Source organism: Marmota marmota, unplaced genomic scaffold (genome assembly GCF_001458135.2).
Source record: "Marmota marmota marmota unplaced genomic scaffold, marMar, whole genome shotgun sequence".
Lineage (NCBI taxonomy): Eukaryota > Metazoa > Chordata > Mammalia > Rodentia > Sciuridae > Marmota > Marmota marmota.
Genome location: NW_025999968.1, coordinates 37,382,120 through 37,407,585, shown reverse-complemented (window position 1 = coordinate 37,407,585; position 25,466 = coordinate 37,382,120). Strand labels below are relative to the sequence as shown.

Genomic DNA, 25,466 nt, shown 5'->3' with positions numbered 1-25,466 from the left:
GAGACTTTGTCTCAAAAAGAAAAAAGAAAAACAAAACAAAAAACATTGAGTTTGTTACTTAGTGCACCCCTTGGTTAAATCTAAAGTACCATAAAAATAAATAAATAAATAAAAGAAGAAAGGAAGAAAATAAAATGCAGACATGATAAAGGATAAAATTAAATTCACAATTCTATCATCCAGAAAGAGAAAAAACATAAATATGTATTCAAATACACACACACACAACTATTATATGGGGCTGTGCATTCTATTCACAAAATATTGAATGTACTTTTGAAATACATTTAAATGCAATTATGTCATATACAAGGAGGGACATAAGGAAATGGCACAAAGAAATTTATTTGTTGGTACAATCAAATTACTACTGTAAAATCTGGTGAGTTGCCAGAAAATTTTTCTATTAGATTTTTGCTGTTTTTTTAAAAATATTTTTTTAGTTGTAGATGAACACAATACCCTTATTTTATTTATTTTTACATGGTGCTGAGGACCAAAGCCAGTGCCTCACACATGTGAGCAAGCACTCTACCACTGAGCCACAATCCCAGCGCATATTTTTGCTGTTATTAAGGAGTGACTATTATTATTCCCTGCTAAAGTGGAATCCTTACAAGTACATTTTCTACCAACAAAATTTACTCCAAAAAGGATATAATAAAACTGACTCAAAAATGCTGTGAGATAAATATGATGATGGACATAGAGGCTCTTTATTATATTCTAAGGCAAAAAGATCAATAATTTCCTCATAAATTTATAGTCTGCCTTCATTTCAAAAGGATGTCTATTTTCCCAAAATAATACATAGACAAGTTTTGAACAAACATTAAAGAGAAACTAAATTATATAATAATTGAGTACGCGTAATAGAAAAAAATACCAGGATCCAACAAAATTATCACTAATTTTAGCTAGTTGTCCACCTCCAGATTTCCTATTAACTGCCTTTCTTTGAAAACAGCAAGCTACCATGTATCATTCAATGACTAGTAGAAGCTGTTATTGTTAAGATATTTTCTGGTCCTAAACCCTGAGAACATTTTTTATTGATAAAGTCTTTTTCTAGTTTTTCTCTTTTTACTTTAAAAAATTTTATGAAAAGATTTTTTTTAGAGCTAGTTTTTTAGAGCCACTCTGTTCTATGTGACATTAAACTAGAACCTAAAGTTGATATTGTAATATTATCTTTGCAGTTACTCAGTGGAGTAGGTACTACTATTATCCACCTTTAAGGCTGAGGAAATTGAAACTTGGAGACCTTTGAATTCTTCCTGAGTAACTGACCTAGTAAGTGGACAAAGCTCATTTGAAATCTATAGCTATTTAAATTCTAAATCTATATGATGCCTACTATTATCCTGGGTGGTTTCTTCATTAAACTTCAGTAAAGGTGTAAATTTAGCAATCATATGTATGTAAAGTTTTTGAGGGAAGCTAGAATCTAAGTCAAAAACATCTGCAGATAATCCATTAAAAGAGGGGCATAGCATAGCATTTCTCAAATTTGAATCTTCATTAGAATCACCTGGAGTGTATGTTGAAATACAGATTTCTGGGCACAACTCCCCTGCAACCATCAGGTGATGATCAGAAATCAAGGAGGAGAAGGGCAAGGCTGAAGGCTGCATAGACCAAAACAGGGCAACACTTCCCATCAAATCAAAGCTTTTCTCTCTTGTGTAGTATCGTATACAGAAGGCAGATGAGGCAGGGTGCCACAAAAGATAAGGGGAAAAGATGTGATGCATACAAAACAAAAGAATATTTGCTAGCTTGTGTAGCAGAAGCTATCAGAGCCTCACCATACCCCTTGTACCTTTCCAGTTGGCTGTGCACCAGTGCCCACTTCAAGCTGTGTCCAAGGGCTTCGCTCGATCTCTAGAAGTTCACTCTGGCCATTCATGGCAGAACAGAAGTGCCCGGGACATGAGCTTCCCCAGGAAGCAGATTGATTGGAGTTGACATTATGTACCCCAGCAACCTTCCTCCTCCAGTAGCACAACTGCGACAGGATTTTGTAGCATCTCCCCTGGAGTGTTCTAGAGAGATTAGCTCAGTCACCCTACCTTCCCTGTCTCTGTATCAGTTCCCCATTGCTTGGTGTTCCTTGCACTCAGGATCTGCTACTGGGGAAATTCAAACTAAGGCAACAAGTAAAGGAGTGTGAGGAAGGGTTCAAAGGTTTCAGGTAAATGTATTCATAGTATTTTGAGAAATAACACTAAGAGCAAGAGAACAGATGGAGTGGTGTTGAAGGAGAACAGAGGAAAGAAGACCAACAAGGAGAGAATTGCCAGTCTGGAGAGTCTGCAAGCACTGAACTAGGCCGCTGGGAGCTGGGAGGGGTGGAGACAGAGAGCTGTAGAGATGCTAGGGAGATATGAAGGCACTAGACAGGAAGGTGCAGAACTGAGGCGTCGAGGGCGACTGACGGGTCAGTCAAAGAGAGAGCAGAAGACCAGGAGAAGAGTTTACCCATTCAAGGGAGGAGGCTACCCCTGGAAGAAAGAGGGCCGATGGTGCCAAGAGCTACAGAGAGATGGCATGTGTAATGAGTTTAGCTTATTGGGAAACCTTGAATCCTTATAACTTTCTGTAAATCACTTTCACTTAGAATGATATGGACAGAATTCTGATGGTAGCAAACTGAATGAATAATAAATTGCAGCGACCAAGTGATTATAAGCCAGTCTTTGGAAGATTTGGCTGTCAGGTGAAGGAGAAGGAGAGGGAAGTTAATAGAGGGATGCTTAAGGTTAGAGATGGTGTTTTCTAAAGGTGGTGATGGTTGAGCTGATGGATGGACTATAGTGACAGAACAAGCACAGGCAAAAAGACTGGGGATACTTTAGTCACTAGTGTTGGTTCCAGGAGACAGGGACCAGGGGGTAAAATCTTAACCATAGCAAGGAGTTTCACCTCACATGGTCAAGTTGAAGATTTTTCACATGCCAGACATCTGAAGGGATGTACTTCGTACTTCGATTGTTTTGATAAGCATTCCTGAAAACACACATAAAGTCAGGGTTTGCTGCAGATGCCATCCTGGGTCATCAGCTACAGAAACAGAAGGTGATAAATATAACCAAGGATTGGGAGTGGGACAAGAAGGAACCCAGTATGGGAAATAGGATTTTAAAGTTTATAATGCTTTACAATGACTTTCAAACAGTTTCAGAAGCAAAGAAAAGAAGAATGCAAAGAAAATGAGTTTATTTTTAATAATGCACTTTTTGTTTGTATTGCATTTCCGCTTCGTAACTGTCTTGCAAATTGTGTGAGCTTCTATCTTGAAAAAATATTGACTGCATGATATGTGTGTGTGTGTGTGTGTGTGTGTGTGTGTGTATGTGAGAGAGAGAGAGAGAGAGAGAGAGAGAGAGAGAGAGAGAGACTACTCATCACTCTGGCAGTAAACAAGTCAATGAACACTCCAATTTTTAATGAAGTAGGTTATTACTTCTTTATATTAACATACTAACTCCTCCAACATCCTTTCCTCCCTGAACCTCCCCCTACTCGTCAGAGTTTTCAATATTAATCCTAAATATAGCTCTGCCCGGCCTCTGCCTGAGTGTACAGACTTAGCAAGTTGCAGTTTTTCAGATCTTCTTTTTGGTGTCTAATTTCCTGAAGTCCAAGAGACAGCTGTCTGGGGGCCTGTGAGCTAAGATGATGAACATGCAGATATCAAGGAAACGGTTTTCTTACAGCAGTGACTCTATTTAGGTCTAAAATTGCCGAAGTCTTGCCTGAGTGTGGAGAATCCTAAATCTCGGTTTGGGCTTAATTCAGAAATGTTCTTTCTTATTGAGGAGGGCATTTAGGGTTAACTTCTTAATCCTGCTTTACACAAGGCAAGATTTAATCCAAGTACTCTCCAGATGCCAGTAGTTTGACATTTCCATTGTGTATCCTGTTGAAAAACAATGCCTGCAGATATTTGCAAATTAAACCAATGGGAAATATTAATTTTTAAAATTAGTCGAAGAAGACTTATTTTTATTTCTGGACAAAAGTACTTTTCATTTGAGCCATTTTCCCCCTAACAGTCTGAGAAAAATAAAACATTTCATCTTCTCTGGAAGTCTGGGTTTCTAATAAGAGGAGGCTCATTTTCTGCATATTGAAATAGGAAACACTGTAGGCTGGTTTACTGACTTCCTTCAGATAATATCTGCTTAGTTGAAGTTTAGACTTCATAAAATTAGTTTAATCTTTATGGTCTAAGTGAAATAGAACATCAAACAATTAACCACCTAATTTAAACTAGGTTAACAGTCAATCCAAAGTAATTCTAACATTGGACACTTTCACACCTTGAATTATTGATGAAGACAAATCTATAGAGTGAAGTATTGGTCATGACCCAGTGCCAAGATGGATCATTTGGGACATGAAGTGGACAATTTAGTTTCTAGAATACAGTATTTTCATCCCTCTGGATGATTTATATTAGTGTTGTCAGATGGTTTAATCAGCGATTTTCAATCATTTTCATCTTGCAATATCCTAATGTTGTTTGATTTTATTACATTCTTGTATCTCACCTCCAAATTCTATACAGAATTTTTTGCTTTTTAGCAAGTGAACTTATATGTAGCCACTTTTATTGCAGAATTGTTTTCTTTGAGATACCTAAAATTCCTCTAATTTGCATTTAAAGCAGTTTTGGGAAACATTGGTTTAGGCATAAGTAATTGGTGCATCTCGTCCTACATTTTATTCTAGAGATGAAAGAAACTGAGACCAAGAGGAAGTGAACTGCTTAAACTCAAACTGCTAGATTCTCATTGAGGTGGACTGATTACAAAATGGTTGCAATTGTCATTTTGTCAGTAAGGGCAATTGCCACCTGTGTCCATTTATTGTAATATGACTTTGCAGTTTCTTCCATCAAAGGTGACATTGACTTCTTCACACCTTGAATCCAACCTTGTATTGTGATTTCCTCTAGCTGATAAAATTTGTAGGAATTAAGTGTGCCAATTCAGCAGCAATAGATAACTAATGAATAATTTATTTTGTCTTTTTTTCTTTTAAGTCCCAAAGTAGTCTAGAAAATCAGCAATACTCATAGGGATTTTTTTTCCCCTCAATTCCTGCTTCCAGCTATTTGGCAAATTTTCAAATATTTGTTTTTTCACTTGTGTATTGAGTGATTTGTTTGTATCTTCTACCTCATAAAGCTTTCCAAATGTTCCTTTTTCCTTTACTGTTTTTGAATTTTTAGGAACATCTTTGGCTGGGACATAACTTTTGTCTATGCTAGTGGGCAGTACTATGTGGCACAAAGTTTTAATCCACTTAACAGCTTCCAAACACATTTCCCTTTTTTGGCAGGCAGGTGATGCTGTCAGCTATGTCATACCAGCAGGCAAAGAGCAGCAAGCAAATAACTATTGGGATGAATGAAATAACATCTCTGACAAGGGGGAAGGTCAAGTTGTGTTTGATGAATTTCAGATCTTTTCACCTTGAGCTATGCATGGTAGCATAAGGCATTATCATATGTAGGGCACAAATAAAATCACATTATCTAACATCTTTTTGTTTGGGGCAATTTTCTTGTTCTTATATAAGCAGCATTATAATGTAATAAAATGAGCACTGAACTTTATCATAGAAATCTCGAGTTCAAATTCTAGACCATCCACCCATTAACTGTGTCACTTTGGACAAATCCTTCGACATCTTCTAACCCAACATCTTCATTTCTTAGTTGTTTTGGAGAATAAGCTAAAGCATGCAAACCATTTACAGCCTGCAAACTTCAATACCCACTTCTATCTTGAACTTCTTACATTTGCAGTTGCTAATTGAACATTCTCTGCTGGATGTTCCCCACCCAAAATAGATCTCAATATGCACCACTGAATTTCCTGACTTCCCTGATTCTTTAAAAATAGTACTGATAAGCCCGGTGCAGGTATCACACACCTGGAATCCCAGTGGCTTAGGAGGCTGAGACAGGAGGATCAAGAGTTCAAAGCCAGCCTCAGCAATGGTGAGGCGCTAAGCAACTCAGTGAGACCCTGTCTCTAAATCAAATACAAAATAGGGCTGGGGATGTGGCTCAGTGGTTGCATACCACTGAGTTCAATCCCTGGTACAAAAAAAAAAAAAAAGAATAGTATTGATAGTTTGCCAGTTACCCAGGTTTCAAAACTTCAGATAAGATTTTTTTGTGGCTCTTTCTCACTAATCCTATATAAGTTATTCATTTGCTTATTAATTTATGCATCCAGTACATGCTTACCAACCACCAGCTTCCTTTTGGATTGCTGTATATCCTCCCTCTACAGGCCCATCTGTATGTTTCAGACCAAGCTTTGCTCCACCTTCTCTCCATATTTCACACTCTGCTTCTCTGGATCGAATATCCATCTAGAATCTCTCAATCTAGACCTTAACCTGATTGTATTACTTCTCCCACAGACTGTTCTTTCAGCGCTGGTGCCTCTTATCTCTGGTAAGAACTCCTTTATTCCATAGGACTTCCTCTGTCCACAGTGGTCAGCTGTGTTGTCTGAGCCAATTTGTTACCACCATCCCCATTTCCCTGTGGGAAGAAGAGACAAATGCTACAATACTGAAAATGTTATCTAAATTTAATAAATGCTATTTCCACATTTGAGAAATTATGAATGGTGGATGGCATGTATCAATGAAAACAAGAAGGAACCTCACATCAAACACAGAAATTAATTTGAGATGCATTACAGACCTTAAAGGTAAAAGCTAACTAATCCAAGTTTCTAGAATAAAACTTAGAGAATGTCTTCGTGACTTTGAAATAGGTAAAGATTTCTTAACCAAGATGCAAAACCACTAGGCAAAAGGAGGAAGGAAGACTAATAAATTGGTTTCCACTAAAGTTAAGAACTTTTGTTTATAAAGTGATAGTATTAAGAGGATAAAAAGTAAAGCCACAGACTGAGAGGTTACTGTAACATATATATTTGTGAAGTTATTCTTTAGTAGGAGACAAAGAACTAAAAATCAATAAGAAAAAGGTAGATAACTGAAATGGATTAAAGAGCTGAAAAGAAAAACATATGAGGTTCAATATTGTTAAAACCGCAGTTAAAATACATATACGAGGACTGCCAAGATTAAAAACTACCTACCAAGTTTTTATTCCCCCACATACTTTTACTGGTACATTACAGCTGTACATAATGGTGGGATATGTTGTTACATATATGTACCTGCACACAATGTAACTTATTATTGACCGATATTACTCCACAGCACTTCTCTGCTCTCTCCTGCCCCTTTTCTTCTATTCTGCTAATCTTCCTTTGATTTTCCAGCCATCATCTCCCCTTCTTTTCCTAGAGAGGACTCTAGCTTCCACAAATGGGTAAAAAAAACAGGTGACCCTTGACCTTCTGTGTTTGGATTTTGTTTAACATAATGCACTCAAGTTCTCATCCATTTTCCTGCAAATGACATGATTTTTTTTCTTTATGGCTGAATAAAACTCTGTTATGTATATATACCACATTTTCTTTATCCATTCATCCATTGATGGACACTTAGGCTGGTTCCATAGTTTGGCAACTGGAAATTGTGCTGCTATAAACATGGGTATGCATATATTACTATAATAATATGTATAATGACCTTAATTCCTTAGGATAAATACCAACAAGTGAAAATTAATTATCAACATTCGATAGTAATATGAAGCAACTAGAATTCTTTGTCACCAATGGAAATGTAAACTTTTGCAATCACTTTCGAAAACTACTTTTCAATTGCTATCAAAAGTAAACTTACAACCTAACACATGATCAAATTTTGCAATCTTAGTTACACACACACACACACACACACACAAACACATCAAAGATAATGAGTGCATATGTCCATCAAAAGATATATAAGAGTGTTCAAAGAAGCTTTATTCATAATAACTGAAAAGGGGAAAACCCCACTGTCCATCACTAGTAGCATGTATAAATAAATAAATTATGGAATAATTATATAATAGATATTACATAATGAAGAACAAGTTATAACATGGATGAAAATCACTAACATAATGTTGAATAAAAGAATGCAAATAAAAAAGAGTACATGTTGTGTGATACCATTTAATTTAAAATGAAAAACAGGCAAAATGAATACATAGTGATAGAAGTTAGAATAGTGGTTTCCTTGGGTTAGAGGTGAAGAAGGTGCAGAATGAGAGGGCACACAATGGAGACTTCTGAAGCACTGGAAAATCTTCTGTATCTTAACACAGATGATAGTTCTCAGTATGTGCTCATATGTAAAAGTTTATTAAGCTGTATTATTCATTCATGATATATGTTATATTTCAAGCTTTTAAAAAAGTGATGATGTTATTTCCTAAAGTGAAAATCTAGGAAATCTAAGAGAAAATGTTATCTCATTTCTTATAGGCTAAATGCTTTAAATATTTGCTCTTCAGAGGTTGGTGACTCAGTACCATAGCTCCTAGTCTCTGTCTCTTTACAGCATACATAGGCCATGCTGTATTTTAATGGCACCTTGCTATATTACACAGCCAGGGGAGACAAATCTGAGCTCTCTAGCCTTCTAGGCCCTGCCTGCTGGCCTAGAGGAATCAATATATCAATAAATTAGTAATTTGGTTTGGATGATTCCATACAGAGATAGACTTCTTTAGCATTATCAAGTCAAACATTGGGGTAAAGCCTGATACTGTCTGAGGCTGTTCCAGATAACTTGGCTATGTAAGCAAAAAAGAGAAGTTCAGCGGCAGACCCTATTGGCTCTTTCATGACAGGTATATTTTTTACCCAATTTGTACTGTTCCTAAAGCAAAGAAATACTTTGTTAGGTAGCACCTATACTTCCAAGTGCCATGAAGTCTTATCAGGGAAGAACATTTCAATTTAGGTGGGGAAAAGGAAGTATTCCAAAGTCATCAGCTTTGTGACCTTAGTTTTCAATGCTGTATGAGGCTCATCACCAGACTGCTCTTGAAATCTGTTTGGTGGAAGATACTATTTATAATTGCTACTATCTATCTATGTCTATTAGATTAAAGCCCTAAAGAACTGAATAAAATAATAATTAATAAAAATGGCCATTTTATCTGTAGTCATTGAGAATTCTTTAAAATACAATTTTAAAATTTAGTTTATTTTTTTTTCAGATACTATAAATATATTATTTACTCCAGTGAGTTTACAAAGTTTAAAGCCACATTTCACTCACCGAATTTTTCTACAAGAATTTGAAAAACAAGCAAGAACCCTGATATTATCCAATCCCATGCTTTACAGATGAAGTTAAGTCACAGAGGTATTATTTATGAGCTATTTCTCCATTAGAAATAACTTTAAGAAACATTTTTCTTTTTGCGATATGCAAATTACTACTATTTTGCATGTGTGTGTGTATGAGAGAGACAGAGACAGAGACAGAGACAGAGAGACAGAGAGAAACTTTTTTATTTTTGTTTAACACATAATAATTGCACTCATTTATGGGGTACACTAGGATATTTTAATACATAACATAATATATAGTGAAAAAATCAGAGTAATGAGCATTTCTACTCCTTATCATTTCTTTATGTTCAAAGGCATTTTAGGTTCTCTCTCCTGGTTCTTCATAATAGGTTAATGTGAACTATAGAAAACCCAATGTGATCAACACTAGAGTTTTTTCATTCTACTATGTTTTGATATCTTATCCAATATACCTCTCCTACCCCTTCCCTCAGTCCCTCCCAACCTCTAACAATCACTGTTCTACTTTCAGACTGACATTTTAGCTTCCAAAATGAGAGATAGCATGTGGTATTTGTCTGTGGTTGTTTATTACACTTAACAGAATGTTTCAGTTCCATCCATTTTTCTACAAAATGACAGGATTTCTTTCTATAGACAGAATTCTATTGTATGTATATATATACACCACATTTTCTTTCTTCATTCACCCATTGATTGGGATGTACAGGTTGATGCCATATTTTATGAGTGTGCTGCAATAGACATGGAAGTGCAGGCATCTGGTCCGTTGATTTCATTTCTTTTGATACATATACCTAGAAGGAGGAGAGCTGGGTCATATGGCATATCCATTTTTATTTTCCTGAGGAACCTCCATACTGTTATCCATATGCTTGTACTAATTGATAGTTCTACCAACTGTGTATAAGAATGTGTGGGTATTGTAAGTAAAAGAGATGATGTCCCATTCAGGATATTTTCAAATACAATGCCATTTTATTTAAGAGGCTTGAACACTCATGGATTTTGTTATCCACCAGGAGTCCCTGAACCCATACTCCTTGGGTACCAAAGGAGGACTATATTTCAAAACATATGCAATGCTGATTAATGTGATTTAACTCTCCACATAAGTATTTTAAAACATCATGTTGTACAACAGAAATATATTTTTTATTTGGCAATTACAAATAAATAAGAGGAAAAAATAAAATTAAGTTAAAACAAATTTAACTTTTAGAAATATTATTGTATGTAACAATATATCTAAGAATAAAAGGACTAGATATATATCGAAGAATCACCTGGTTGCTTCTTTCACAAAGCTATGTTTATCATGGCCATTTCAAAGAGAGTTTGCTCAAGGCAGAGAGCTAAGTACTATCCTACAATTTACAGAAGATGATAAAGATAAAATTTAGGATCAGAATTTCTGGATTAAATTCTAGAATCTACCACTTTCTAGTTTTGGCCTTGGGAAAATTACTTATTTTTAGTCTTAATTTCTATATCTTTAAAATAGAAAAAAAAATGGATTTCAATAAACACAGGTATCCAAGGGGATACCAAGAATACTTATTTTCACAACTTACTATAAAGCAATTGTAATCCAATTAATATGGAACTTTAATAAATATACACATATAGACGAATAGAATAGCACCGAAAGCCCAAGGAAGGTATGCAAATGATCAATAAACACTATATCACAAGTAATTAAGCAACTGTAATAAAAACTATGAGCTACTACTTCATCCCCATTAGGATGGCCAGTATGTAGATATAAATTTAAAAACAGTTTTTATGAGGATGTGGAGAATAGAGACCTGGGTGGGAATGTGACATGTTTCAGCCACTGTAAAAAATAGCACGGTGTTTCCTCTTCAACAAAGAACTACTGTATGATCCAACAATGCTACTTCTGGGTAAATACCCCAAAGAATTGAAAACAGGGATTTGAGCAGATATTTTTATACAGATGTTCATAGCAGCATTATGTACAATTGCCGAAAGATAGAAGCAACCCAAATGTCCATCAATAGATGAATGAAATATATCAAGTAAAATATGATTTAATTAAACTTTGTAACTTTGTTGATGTCAAAAAAAAGAGGAATGGAAGATGGGGAGGAACATAAGAGAGAGCCTTGATCTGACACATTTAAAGGGAAGGGGTTACTTTTGCATTGAAGAAAGATGTGTCCTTCAGGGTTTTGCTTCATTTTTTAAATATAGTTAACCAGACCTACAGTTGTTTAGGCTGCATCCTGCCCCCACCCCCTGATTTGAGGAATATCACCATCACCTTTGATATCTATTTACACAGATCATGGTTAAGTCTCATTCTCTCATTTCATTAGTCAGGGTTCTTCATTACTTTAGGAAATTGTTTGTTCAATAAAGACCTATCTCATTTGATAATGGTCGCTGAATCCCCTGGATTATGGCAGGGATTTGATTTTGTAATAATCTCTCAGGAGAACTGTCCAAACAGCTGTGAAGGCAAGACAGAGCGACCAGGGGCAATCGTATTTTTTAAAGCACAGCAACAGAGACTGAAGCTGATCAAAATGAATCTTTTCTGCTTTTCGCTGGTGAGTTCTTTTACAGGCCCCATTTATGTTCTCATTTTTATGTTGTTGCGTCAAATAAAAGGAGTGAAATTAAGCTTTTATCCTAAGCTTCCTGATGTCAGTAATACATTTAGTGTTTCATAAGATAGTTCCCTTCAGAAAGAACAGAAAGAATGCTTTCATTTAGTGCCTGTTAACTCTGTTCAGAGACAAGCAACTTAAAACAAATACATTCATCTACAATAATTATTAGTAATTTAATATTTTTATGATGACTTTAAAAGTATGGTCTTCTGTGCACAGTACTTTTGACTATTTTCTTCTACTTGTTATTAATATGAGAAAAACTTTTGCAAAATATGCTGCATTGGGGTTACTTGCTTTGCTTTGAGATATTCCAGGAATCAAAAATTTTTCTTCATTGTTTGAGTAATGAATTCCATTCAATGTTGGCTTGGTTAGCTTCCATAGAGGCAGTTTTCTGAGTTACACTGAATTGTAAATGCAAGGTACAATAGATGAAGCCAGACTTGGAGATGTGCTCACTCAAGGGTATAAGCATCTCTCAAATTCCTTTTTACATTATTACTTTTTATTTTCTTTAGCCTGAAGTGGATCAGTGAAAGTTATCAGGTAGTCATAGATCTGGAAATATTTATAATTCTAACCTGCAATTGTGACCATATGCCAATGCTTAAAAGTGGATTTAAAAATAATTTTATTCATTTCTATCTGTGTTTACAGCAAGGCGTTATACCTATTCATTGGCATTTCAAGATGTTGTTGGGCGATCCCTCTCATTTGGGAAAATAAAATGGTCTACTTTTGATGTTTGTTTTCTTTCCAAATTGCAAATAAGATTAACATAAGTACTAGAGATGGTGCTGACATACATTGCAATACCTAAACAGGAGGCATTTTAAGCCAAGATAAGGGATTTAATCTCAGAGCATCTTGAAAAATAAAATGCAATTGTGAGTTGTGAGAGGCTGAATCATCGAGTTTAAGTTGCCTGTGTAGTCCAATTTACTAAATAACTGCCAGCTCTCAACTTTGCTTTGTGCCATATAAATCTGAATAGAGAAATCCCATTTCAGGTGATTTAAGTGGTATTTTGCATTCTTTTCTAGTTGATCTAAAATAGCTATATATGGTTTATCTGAATACACTTCCCATGGAAATAGGCAGTGTAGCACCAAAGAGGATTGCATTCTGAAATCATTTTGAATGGTAATATAATCAGTATGCTAATGTCTCTATAACATAGCATGGTTCAGCATGGTATAGCATACGCTTGTAATCCTACTGCTAAAGACATATGACTATATAATGAGCGTGATTGTTTTTCTCAGTAATATAGGGAAGGAAGCACATACTATAAAGAATTTCTTCAAAGTCCTGGCTCATGGACTTAATGACTGTAACATGTTTTTCTATCTTTAAAAATTATCTTTATGAAGTTACTTGCTTAGAAACATTTTATTAGATTGAACCATCATAAACAATCATGTGTTCAAGAATTCCAAAGTTTGTTATAAAAATTAATTGCTTTAATAAGAAAATACATATGAAATATTTGAAAAATACTAAAGTTATTTCAGTTGTTTTAAAAATTCCTTTTCATGGAGTAAATAAAAAAAATTACTTAGCATATTGATTCTCAACCAAAGTGTTCCGACAGCGTACTTTTATGATCAGTTAAAAAAAAAAAAGTGGGGGTGGTTAATAAGCTTTTACCAGGAATTTACTCATAATCCAAAACATATTTTATCTGTCTGTAAGAATGCAAACATGGGACTCTGTTCATTTCAGAGATGAAAATCATTGATTGAGTGGAAAGATTACAGAATTTAAAAATGAAGATATATATAAATATATTGACCTTTAAATCTCTGGGAAGCAGGTGATTTTAAATATTAAGTATATCATGGAGAAAATAGTGAAAGAGTTAAATATTCTCTTATTTAAGTGTATGGGGGAAATTGTAAATCTTTTAGTAAATGGGGTTTTTAAGAGAAATATAAAGCAGAAACTTAATAAACTACCCATTCAGAACCAGGAGTACTATAAATAATCCATTAAAGGTGATTGCTATTATTTTGGATCTATAAACTTGAAATGGGGTCTATCAAAAGGGAGGCAGAAATACTCCTTTATATATGCCACTCTGACTCCACAATTTTTCTTGGCATTTTATGTTGTGATGAGCATTTTTAAAAGCTTGGTCATTTGAAGCAAAGTGATTTTCTTATTGGGCTCATCATACAGTTATTGAGTTTAGCATGACTTTGTAACCCATGAGGTTGTGAATCAATTATCCCTGCACCATTTCTTTAGTGATTTGAAGCCCTGCATCTATCTTTATTTTGACTTTCTAGTCTATCTCTCTTTCCCTCACCTTTTGCTATTTCTTTGACACACCTATTTAATATGATTCTAATGTCAGGTAGATATCTTACTTAGAAAAATACATCCTCCTTGTCCTTCCAAGTTTTGACTTTTAAAAGTCTTTGTTCTTCTTTATCAATTTAGGATCATCTAATCAAAATCCTTTTCCAGATTTTCATATAATTTGACAGCAGATCCTAAGTTATCTACAAAAATATATAGCCTTATTTTTATCAATTCCTTTAATTTTTTCACGGCCTTTAGTGATGTTTTAGAATTTTCTCTATGAAATTTTTACACAAACTTGGTTCAATTTGTTGCTGGAAATCTAAGCATGTTGGCTGCCATCATAAACATTTTTTCCTTGGTTTGCTTTTGCTGATTTATATATACACTGTGATTTTTAGATATTGGTATTACAAATAAAGAATTTGGCTAAATTAAACTTTCCTGGTAGTCTGTGGTTTACTCAGATTTTCAAATGCAATCTATCAATTTCCTTCTTCTCAACGTTTTACTCTCTTCTCTGGCATTGACAGACGAGAATTCTGTGATGCAGGCACCATATAATTTCTAACTAGGATTTGTGCAATTACTTCTAATTGAGTTTACCTAAGGAGTTTGATAAACAACCCTAATCAGGATAAGAAAGTCCCATCTTTTCCCCAACTTACTAAGATTTTGTCACAGATATTAAAATTTTCAACTGCCTTAGAAGATTTGTTAGGATAAACATTCTCATGAATATTTAATGTACATTTATATGTTGAAACATCCTTACATTCCTGTATTAAGCATGGATAGGCCATGATGTATCTTCATATACACCATGAGTTTTAATTTTCTTGACATTTTATTAGGATTTTTAAAAGTAGGTTAAGAAAAATTGATCTGTTGTTTTCTTGCATTGAGCTGAAAGAGCCATCATTTTCTTTTGCCAGAATTGCTGTTTGTCCTATGTTGTAGCCTCTCAATATACTTTGTCTGCATGTTCATGTCTTTTCCATTTTTCCTCTAATGCTGCAGTCTGGGTAAAGTCTTCAGCATTTTTGTACTTCTCAGGATAGAGGAGTTCATCCCAATTTTCAATTATTCAATATAAATGTCTGCAATTATGATATTCATTTTTAAGTTTTTTTTTTCAAAATTGTTTGGTTTTGCTCCTATTTAATTACTCTTGTTTCATTTGTTTTGTTTCATTATAAATTATTTATTTTTAATCATGTATTATATTTTCATTTATCATTGTGAAGATCATAAATATTCTTAAATTATTTCTCCATTTGTTTTATGATTTTAATTTTATCTGGAATGAACTGTTTTATTTTCAGATTGTCTGGTTGGCTCTCTTTCTCAGCATTCGATCTCTTCCCATGCTTTGGCTTTTTGAATGACAACTCTCGTCTTTCTCTCTTTCCCCGTGCTCTTTCTCGCTCTCCTTCCTGGCTTCTTTGCCTTTCTCCCTCTACTTGTAGACATACCTCTCAAGTGTCTCTGTGGCCTGTTTAGAACCAGGTGTACATTGCTGGTGCTGGGAGTTCACATCCAACGAAATACATGGTGTATTATTGATCCAGACCCTGAACCATTGGGAGCTTTATCTCATTTTGCTGGCAGTGTTTTGAATTTTGCTTTTCTGTCCTTTATCTGCCTATAAGCAGAACCCCAGCAACTGCTGACAGAAGATTCTTTTCTGTCTCATTTACATTTCAGATGAAGTGCTGTATGCGGAAGACATCTTATTACCCCTATGAGGTTTAAGTCTGGCCTATGCTGCCTGTTACTGGAGGAAGGTGTAGCACGCTCTTTTGCTTTGCTCACTCTGTGTTTCTGTTGGTTTGGGGTTCACTTCATGTTAATTAATGTTAGAGCCTGCATATCTTCCTTAACATCTTATTTTCACAATAATGTGCCATGTGTTTGGAACAGTGGTTATGCAAAATAAGAAACTGCAAAGCATAATGGCTGAAAGTTCTAAATGTAGGCAGTGTACTCAAATTTTACTTTGCTAATATGGTAATAAAATATGTTTTTAAAAACAAAAACATTTTCAGTACAGTACGTTTAAAAAATAAGTTGAGATATATAGTCCATCAGACCTTTGTATTGATGACACCATCATCAGCATCACTAGTTAATATACCTAGAATGAAGTATATAGCTCTCTCCTTTAAGTTTGCTTGCAGATGATGCCAGAAACTAAACTCATTCTGTCTAAAAATGGAGGAAAAAAGCAAGTCAATTAAGTTTGCTTCAAAAAATACAAGGAAAAGTCATAATATAGTTCACAATGGTTTATATATGTCACAAAAGATTAAAAACAAAGAATATTATTTATAGTATGCATTTTCTAAACACTAATATTAATGCCTTTACTATCTGTGTGAAATACTTTTGCTATTTCAAGGAATACAGAGTTTTCATTTTATCATTATGACTCCTCTTCATGGTGAATGAACTGCTGCTTTATAGCTGAAAATGCTCAAGTATAGCAGATTGTCTTTCTTATACAAGTAAGGAATACTAAATAAAGATGCACGTGATTAAATCCTGTGACCCAAACAGTATATTGGATGGATCAAAGAGGCTTCTTTTTAGGAGTTTGAACTGAAAGTCTTCATCATCATGCCTCTTGAGGAATTGTTCCATTTTTTCGATCATGCTTCTTCACGTTTAATTCTTTTACTATTTGTTATTTATTTATTTATTTATTTTTATTTTCTTTTTAGATATACATGACAGTAGAATGTGTTTTAATGTTTTATACATACGTGGAGTATAACTTATTCTAATTAGGATCCCATTCTTGTGGCTAAACATGATGTGGAGTTTCACTGGTCATGTATTTATAGATGAACATAGACAATTTATGTCCAATTCATTCTACTGTATTTCCTTTTCCCATCTTCGCTTCCTTCCCTTCATTTCCCTTTGTCTAATCTAATGAACTTCTATCCCCACCACCCCTTATTGTGTGCTAGCATCTATATATCAGAGAACATTCGACCTCTGGTTTTGGGGGATTGATTTATTTCACTTAGAATGATAGTCTCCAGTCTATCCGTTTACCAGCAAATGCCATAATGTCATTCTTTATGGCTGAGTAATATATTATCATGTATATATATCATATTTTCTTTATTTTATCTGTTGAAGGGTACCTACATTGGTTTCATGTCTTGTAAGTGGTGAGAATGCTTTTCTTCACTGTTGTGTTCACTGCTGAAAAGTATCATACTATAAACTCTTGATCCCTGTGTCTAGCATAATTTAGGTAGAGTACTATGTATAGGTAGGTTGATAACTTAGGTGCTATTTCAAGGAAAATGATTTTTTCTCTTAGTCTTTAACTCACACATCTCTGCCTTGCAGGAGGGATCTACGGATAGCTTATATGAACCAACCTCAGGGCAGCAAGCTAACCAAGAAAGCACCCGTGGAGGAACCAGCTGTCCTGTCTCACCCACTGAGGACAGGGCACAAACACACCACAATCTCTTCATGGTGAGTAAAGCCTTGAGTGTATCAAATTTCTTTTCCATTGCATATTTAGACTCATTGCTCAATGACACCTGTTAATACAGCAAAAATCCATTGTTCTCAGAAAAGTTCTTCATTTATGGTTTTTTTTTTTTTTTTTTTTGTACTGGGGATTGAAATCAGGGGTATTCAACCACTGAGCCACATCCCCAGCCCTATTTTATATTTTATTTAGAGACAGGGTCTCACTGAATTGCTTAGCACTCACAGTTGCTGAGGCCTGCCTTGGCCTCCTATGCTGCTGGGATTAGGGCATGCTCCACTGTACCTGTGATTTTGTTTACTTTTAGTTTCTGAGTTTCTCCTCATTGTGGCAGCTTTCATGATTTTGGCTTAATATGAACTACTCCTTATTGATTATGCATATAGTATATATTAGGTGATCACACAAATTAAAACATTTAATACTCAAAGCATTATAATTACATTCATTTTCTTGATGAGAAATTGCAGGAGAGAAAGGCAAGATAATTGGCCAAAGGCAATAATCCATTATGTGTTACAGTCGGCAGGTGCCTTCATCAGTGGCTTCTGGTTAACCAGTTCTGGGTGTGTGTGTGTGTGTGTGTGTTTGGGGAGGAGAGACATGGATTTGTAGAGTATGTCAACTCCCATGATGTAAACATGTGTCCCTTCTAGCTAATTTACAGCTTCCAAAGGTTAGCTACAGGATTGCAATACCTAATATTTAATTATTAATTATTTTGAACACTGACTTCAGCATACCACCATCAGTTTTCCAATCCTATAGCCTAACCACTTTACTAAACTATTTCTTGAATTTGCAAACACATATTATCAGCTTAAAAAATAGGTTACCAGAATGGAAATGCAAACATTTTCTGTAAATTATCATTAAATTGACAGAGATACAAAGTTCTCTGAGTTCTGCAAGAACAGGGACCTTTTTAAAAATAATGCTGTCTATTCTAACTCTTAGTTGTGCTGTATTTAAAATAGTTCTATACTAACAAACTTGTTTAACTTCATTGTGACTCAGGACAATAAAAATATTTAAAAAATGTCTGCTGCAAGTGAGAATGTTTTAGATGTCATCTCCTGCCCTTACAATCAAACTTTTGCCCAATAAATCACAAGTAATTAATGTTAACGATGATTTATGCAGTGCCTCTGTTTTTGTAAAGCACTAAACTCAGTGATGTGTATATATGAAATTATTTATATTTATTCCCACAACAATTTCAGAAAGGTTTAGAAATGTTGAGAAAAGTAACTTGCCAAGTTAAAAAGAGGATGTGTGAGGATTCAAGCCCAGATATTTTTTACTCTAGAGAAAGGGTTACAATAAAGGCCTTCAGAGTTTTACACTTGCCTTCACACCCACCAATTTTGTTCTTTGGTTACATTGAAAACTGCTTTTTTTATGGCTTACAGAAGATTTCTGCTTCTCAGAAGCATAGATCAACTAGAAAGCAATGCTATTAGCGAACAATTTCAATAATTAGTTTCAGTAAAATAGAAATAAGACAAAAACATTTTCAATCCAGTGAAAACTCTTTCCTCACTTCTATACCCTTTGCAATATCCATAGATGTTGGCATTGACAGATGTGAATATGAGGAGGCAGAAATATATTTTACATATTTATGTGTGAGAGAGAGATCATTTACATAGAGGCCCTTCTTTGACCTCATAGAATGTTCATATGCATTTTCACCCTGTAATTAAAAGGAAAAATTGAATAGAGCCTGAAGATGTTTCCTTAAATGTGTGAATTTAATAAGTATGCATGACAAATAAACAAGTTCATGGCCAACTAGCCTACTAGAATTTTTTTTTTCAAAAATCATGTATCTTACAACAATAAATGATAATAATAAAAACATGATTTGAATTGCTACAGTTCTCTCCCTTTCTGTTTCAGTATTTAGTTAAAAACTTATGTATATAAACAAACTAGTATGTGTATATGTATGTGTGTGCACACATAGGATATCTGTATGTGTGAGTGTGTGAGTGTGTGTGTGTGTGTGTGTATACACACCCATAAACTGAAAGGTCAGTTTGACCATTGATTCCACCATTTCATTATTGAATTAAATTGATCTTATTAAATTATATTTGATAATTTTTATATTAGCAATGAAAATAGTTCCTCTGTTGGATAAAATAAAGTCAGTCTTCTAATAATGAAATTAAAAGATTTTAAGGATCTGCATTCTTAGTCTTCCTAGTTCATGGTTTGAAGTTTTCCTGATTTTCCCTCTGAGCCTCTGAAGAACGGATTTCTTTTTTTAACCCTAGTATTTATGTTTATTTCAGTCTTCTCCTTTCTTTCTTTCCCCTAATTCAAGAGAAATATATTTGGAAAAATCTTGACAGTATCAGAAAAATATTATTTTTGACTGGGTTCTCTAGAAATACTGTGAGCACTCCCCTAATGTGGATTGTGCTCTGCCAGGAGTTCCTAACCCTCAATCCAATTGTGTCTGTAGCCTTCCCAGAGAGGACAGGTGCTCTCAAAAGCTGTAGCACCAACCTGACATCACTGCTAGTTGTTACAGTGAAAATTACAACTCAACCTGAAAATAATATCATAGGCCACATGAATTGAAAAGAAAAATCAAAATGAGAGAAGCATGCTCAGGTTTTTTTGGCTTCTAGTAAGAGCTATTGTATTCATACATAGTTATTAAGAATTTTACTATTTGGAAAATAATTTTAAGCATGGAGGGGAGTTCCATGGACAAACATAAGATTATCCAGAATCTTAAACAAGATGATCTGGTATAGACCAACTGCACAATTAAGGGTAGCGGAGTTGTTGGGGGAGAGGGGATAAGTTTTCCAGTGAGGAACATTATGTATAGTTGGCTTGTAATTAAATGCAGTAGTTCCAGGAGAGGATGAAAATTTGGAACTGGTCCAAAGAGGAATCAATTAAAACATGATATTTTATTAAATTTTAAAAAGAGAATAATGTCATCTAGTCTATTAGCAAAATCAAGGAGTTTTGTAAGGAATACTGCTAAAAACAGTGGGTAAAAACTCCATAGAGTGAACAAATATAAATATAAATATTATATGCATAATATATAAATATAAATATAACAAGTATGAATGTTGAAAGAAAATGTAGTAGCATTCTAAACTAAGGACTGACCACTCTCTTATTATTTTAAGTGTTGAATGTACATTCTTGGTTCTGTACAAGCTTCAGTATCTCCTGATTATGTCCAAGTATAATAAATATCTTGAATTAGAAAAAGAGTGAGAACATAAAATTTTGTATCTCTGCCAATTTGGGGTTAAGTAGATCAAACCTTAAATATCTGGTTTGCCATCTATATTGATTGATGGAAGCAAATAATCATCAATTTTCAACTTCATTTTGTATCTCATAAATTAAATTGATGAGAAATTTGAGCCTTTTCAAAAAATGACTTTATATGTAAGGCAGGGGCTATGTTCCTATTATTTATATCTTGTACGTAGTGGTTGCTCAATAAATATTTGTATACTAAATAAATGGATTAATGCAGGTGCATTTCTTAAGCTAACAAAGTATCAATAATGGTGATTCAATGATGCAAGGTCTAAAAGTATGAACTTTGGTGGAGGGCAGAAATGAATTCTCTACTTATGAGGTATATGACCTTGGAAATGTGCTTGAATTCTCTCAACCTCAGTTTCCTTCTGCTGTAGAACATGGAGAATGAGTCTCTTTATTAATCTGGCCAAGCATGATTGCAGACAACAGAATCTGCTCTTGCTAATGTAAGCTGAAAGGATTTAGCACATAAGTTAGAAGACCATCAGAAGGGATGATATTTCATATTTCAGAACAAGGATTGAAAATTACAGCCTGAGCATCCTGAATTTATACTGTCTATGAGCTAAGAATGGCCTTTACATTTTTAAAAGTTTGTTTAAAAACAAAAATAAATGAGCCAATAGAATGCAATAAAATCTATGTGAAGCCTAAAATATTTCTATCTGGCTCTTCACAGAAAAAGGTTGCCATCTCTGCCTTAGAGCTGCACCGTACAGCCACAGGTGGCAACCGAGTATTTGAAAAATGGCTAGTGTAAATGCAGATGGCATTAAGTGTAAAAAAGTAAGCCATATTGTAAAGACTTCATATGACAAGAATGTGAAATACTGTAACAGTTTTATATTGATTGTTGAAATGATACTATCTGAGGTAGGTCAAATAAAATGTCAGTCATTTCTTTTACATTGTTGCTGGATATGGCCTCCACTTCCACTTCCCACCTTCTGGATTTCTTGTAAATGCATGCATTCTGCCACACTTAAGTCACATCTGTTATGCAGACTTCAAGGGAACTTGTGAAATGTGGTTTTCAGCCTCTGGCTCCTGCATCCGGGAGACAAGCCAGAGGAAAACATGCCAGAGCCACACCTCTGCAGTAGGCACAAAGAGGGAGTGACTTTCTGCAGGTGGCTCTTCTCTTTCGTAGATAGTGTCATTTCTACCTCAGGGTCCAATTGTTAGGCTCATGTTGAAAATAACTTGGAGACAACTATTCTCTGACATTTGGGGTTTGTAAAATGTTAACAAATTAAAATGTAATTTTCCCCCAGTTAAGATGGAGAAAAATGGCAAAAGGCAAAACTATTTAATACCATTCTATTTTAGAAGAAATTGCAAAGATGTATTACACAGAAAGACTTTGTTATAACTTCTGGCCGCTGTTTTCAAGAGCGGCTGGACTTCAGGATGACCTAAAGATACAAACAGATAGCTAAAACCCACCCTGAACCTATTCCTGTTCATTAGAAATAGCATGACCCACATGTTTAATTTTAGACATTCTAGTAGTCACAGTTCAAAAAAAAATTAAAGAGAAATAGGTGAAGTCGGTTTAAAAATCTATTTTAATTAAATGAATTAATCCAAAATACACATTTCAATACACAACTAGTTATATTCTTGTATGTAAACTAACACTTTGGGATCTAGTGTGCATTTTAATACTAAGCAGCACATCTCAATTCAGATTCTAGGGCTTCAATGGTTAAAGTGAGCTCAGCCTCAGAGAAGCAATAAAAACAGTATATTTTTACCCACCTTTGGTTTTCAAATCAAAATCAAATCAAAATTTATTTCCTAAATCGCATCAGGCACATGTGCAGTGCTCAATACCCACATGAATATTTGATGTTGGTGACAGAATTGAAACATCAGATAACTAGATAGTATTAATTGTCCTCATTTAGGGCAGTATAAGTATTAAAGAGTAAAAATACTCAATGACAAGATTTGGTTACGTAGATTTAGAATGAATACAGATATTAAAATTTAACTATACTTGATAAGAAATATTTATTTATATATTTAGAAAGAAATAAGATTATAGGGAGCATATGTATTTACCAGGGATGAAGCTGAGATGGAGACTCCATTGAAGTGACAGGTGGAGTCAAGACTGGAGTTCTGGCTTCCCAAACACTGCTCTTGTTAACTGGCCTCTGCCCCAAGTGTGTTTGTGTATGGTGCAGGCACACATGGGTACACAAGAGTGAGAGACTAGAAGAGGTGTTAGTGGGAGAATGTCTTTGGGAGATGAAAGTGAGGAGGAGGGCAAGATAGCATGAGGGAAAAAAACCCTCCACAATATAATATATATGCTAAATATAACCTGTTATCTAGAGGACATAGCAGACAGAACTGAGATGGGCAATGAAGTTAATAGACTAGCATTTTATTCTTGATCCCAGGCTGGGAACTGTGTATCCTCGGGAATGTTATTGAACTTCTCTGACCTTAAATTTTCTGAGCAATAGAATATGGATAAAAATATCTGTGTCTTCATTTGTAGGGAGGATCAAATGTTAGAAGACATTTTAAGCACCTGGTACAGTGTGTGTTAATGATCATTTCCCTTCCTTCTGCAAACCATCATACTGGGGCAGAGTGATCTTTTAATTTAATATCCTTGATTAAATGACTTTAAGTCAAACTCTCACTTGAGCGTCATATCGTTTTAAAATAATTTCTCAAAATAATTTGTAATCAGCACTCCTTACCTAAAAGCATTGATTTTTACTGGGCTGGACAAGAAGAAGCAACAGGATTTATTGTTGATGTGCATTAGGAAACCTGAGATTTTAATCTCTGCAAATTGCCTCAAAGTCCCAGGTGTAGTGCAATGCTTGACAATTCAACCTCAGATTCCCCACCACACATAGATAGTGGTAAACAAGAAAATCTATCATAGTGAACATTTGTTCACCTACTAACTCATATTTCAATGTTTTCATTTTAAACTTAAATATTTAAAAAACGTAAGTTTATTTTTTAAAATATATCCACTTATCCACATTCTGCATTCATGAAAAGCACGGGAGAAATCAATAAAATTGGTCCCAGTTACTAGATGTTAATGAGAGGGTAATATAGCAGAATCAAGCATAGTTTTAAACACAAACAATGTGAAGCATGTCTAACAGTTGGTTAGAACTCAGTACTAATGAGGCCAAGGTCAGGGGTTTAATCCTCTTATGGCCAGTTAGTTTTTGCTCTATCCTGTACCCTCTAGCAGCATTTGTGATCCCAGCCAGACATCTTGGATATGCACTCCACTGATCATCAAGGGGTCTGGGTTGGAGGACAGGGGCCACCACACAAAACCATTACCCATGACAAGAAAGGCAACTCCAGGGAAGATCTACCTTGCTTCCTTTGCCTGTGAAGGCTTTCCATCACTATAATCAGTCTCAAGGCCACCAGGTGCAAGTCTCAGCCTCAGCTTATTATCATGAGAAAATAGCAAAAGCATTAAGAAAGAAAACTGAGTTCTCACCCTGGCTTGGTTCCTAAATAGCATTAAAGAAGTCATTATCCAATCTGGAACTCAGTTTCCACCTCTACAAAATGAAAAGATTAGATTAGGTGCTCTCTAAGGCCCCTTACTTCTCTCAAATGGTTCCATGAATACATTTAAAGTTTCTTTTTTCTTGCAAGGGGGAAGAACTGTTTAACATTAAATGTTATTGTTTTCCTTTCCGAATTGCAGACAGAATTCTAAGTTGGCCTCAAATGAACTCCTCTATGTTAGGTAGGATTTTCTGAGGAATGTTCATAAGTGCGTGTGTGTGTGTGTGTGTGTGTGTGTGTGTGTGAAAAGAGAGAGGGAGAGAAAAAGAAATTTTAAGTAATTGACTCATGCAATTGTATAGGGCAGTCTAAGCAGGCTGCAGACCCAAGGAAGAGTTTATGTTAAAGTGGAAATTTGAGGGTAGTCTGGAGGCAGAATTCCCTCTTCCTTGGATGAGATTGGTGGAAGTGTTCTTAACACCTTAAATTGATTAATTGAGGCACACCCCCATAATGAAGGGTGATTTGCTTTACTTAAAGTCTACTGATTGAAATGTCAATCTCATCTATGAAATGCTTTCATGACAACATTATAGATTCGTGTTTTACCACATATTTTAGTAATATGACCTACACATGTTGACACACAAAAATAACCATCATATCTGCCCTTGGGTACTTGTGTTGTTGTGTGACCCTCACTCTGCTATGTGACTTAATTTTAATTGAATATGGCAAAGGTGACAGGAGTGACTTCATAATGAGATTACAAAAGCCTTGCTATGAGATTGCCATTATTACTTTTTTGGATTGCGCATTACTCTGAAGCAAGATCCCACATAGGAGAGTCCCATGTGGCAAGGAACAACCAGTAACAAAATGAGGCTTTCAATTTCACAGCCTCTGGAAAATTGAATGTTG

The 25,466-nt window shown here is 34.9% G+C and overlaps 1 protein-coding gene across 1 annotated transcript in view; it reads left to right on the top strand.

Moving 5' to 3' along the window:
• The first annotated feature begins 11,812 nt into the window (after positions 1–11,812).
• The window catches only part of Samsn1 (SAM domain, SH3 domain and nuclear localization signals 1), a 144,611-nt gene continuing 130,957 nt past the window's right edge, over positions 11,813–25,466 (top strand). Inside the window, exons 1-2 of the mRNA XM_015478650.2 lie at positions 11,813–11,836; positions 17,576–17,707. Of these exons, the coding sequence (XP_015334136.2) occupies positions 11,813–11,836; positions 17,576–17,707 (156 nt within the window). The remainder of the gene's footprint in view (positions 11,837–17,575; positions 17,708–25,466) is intronic.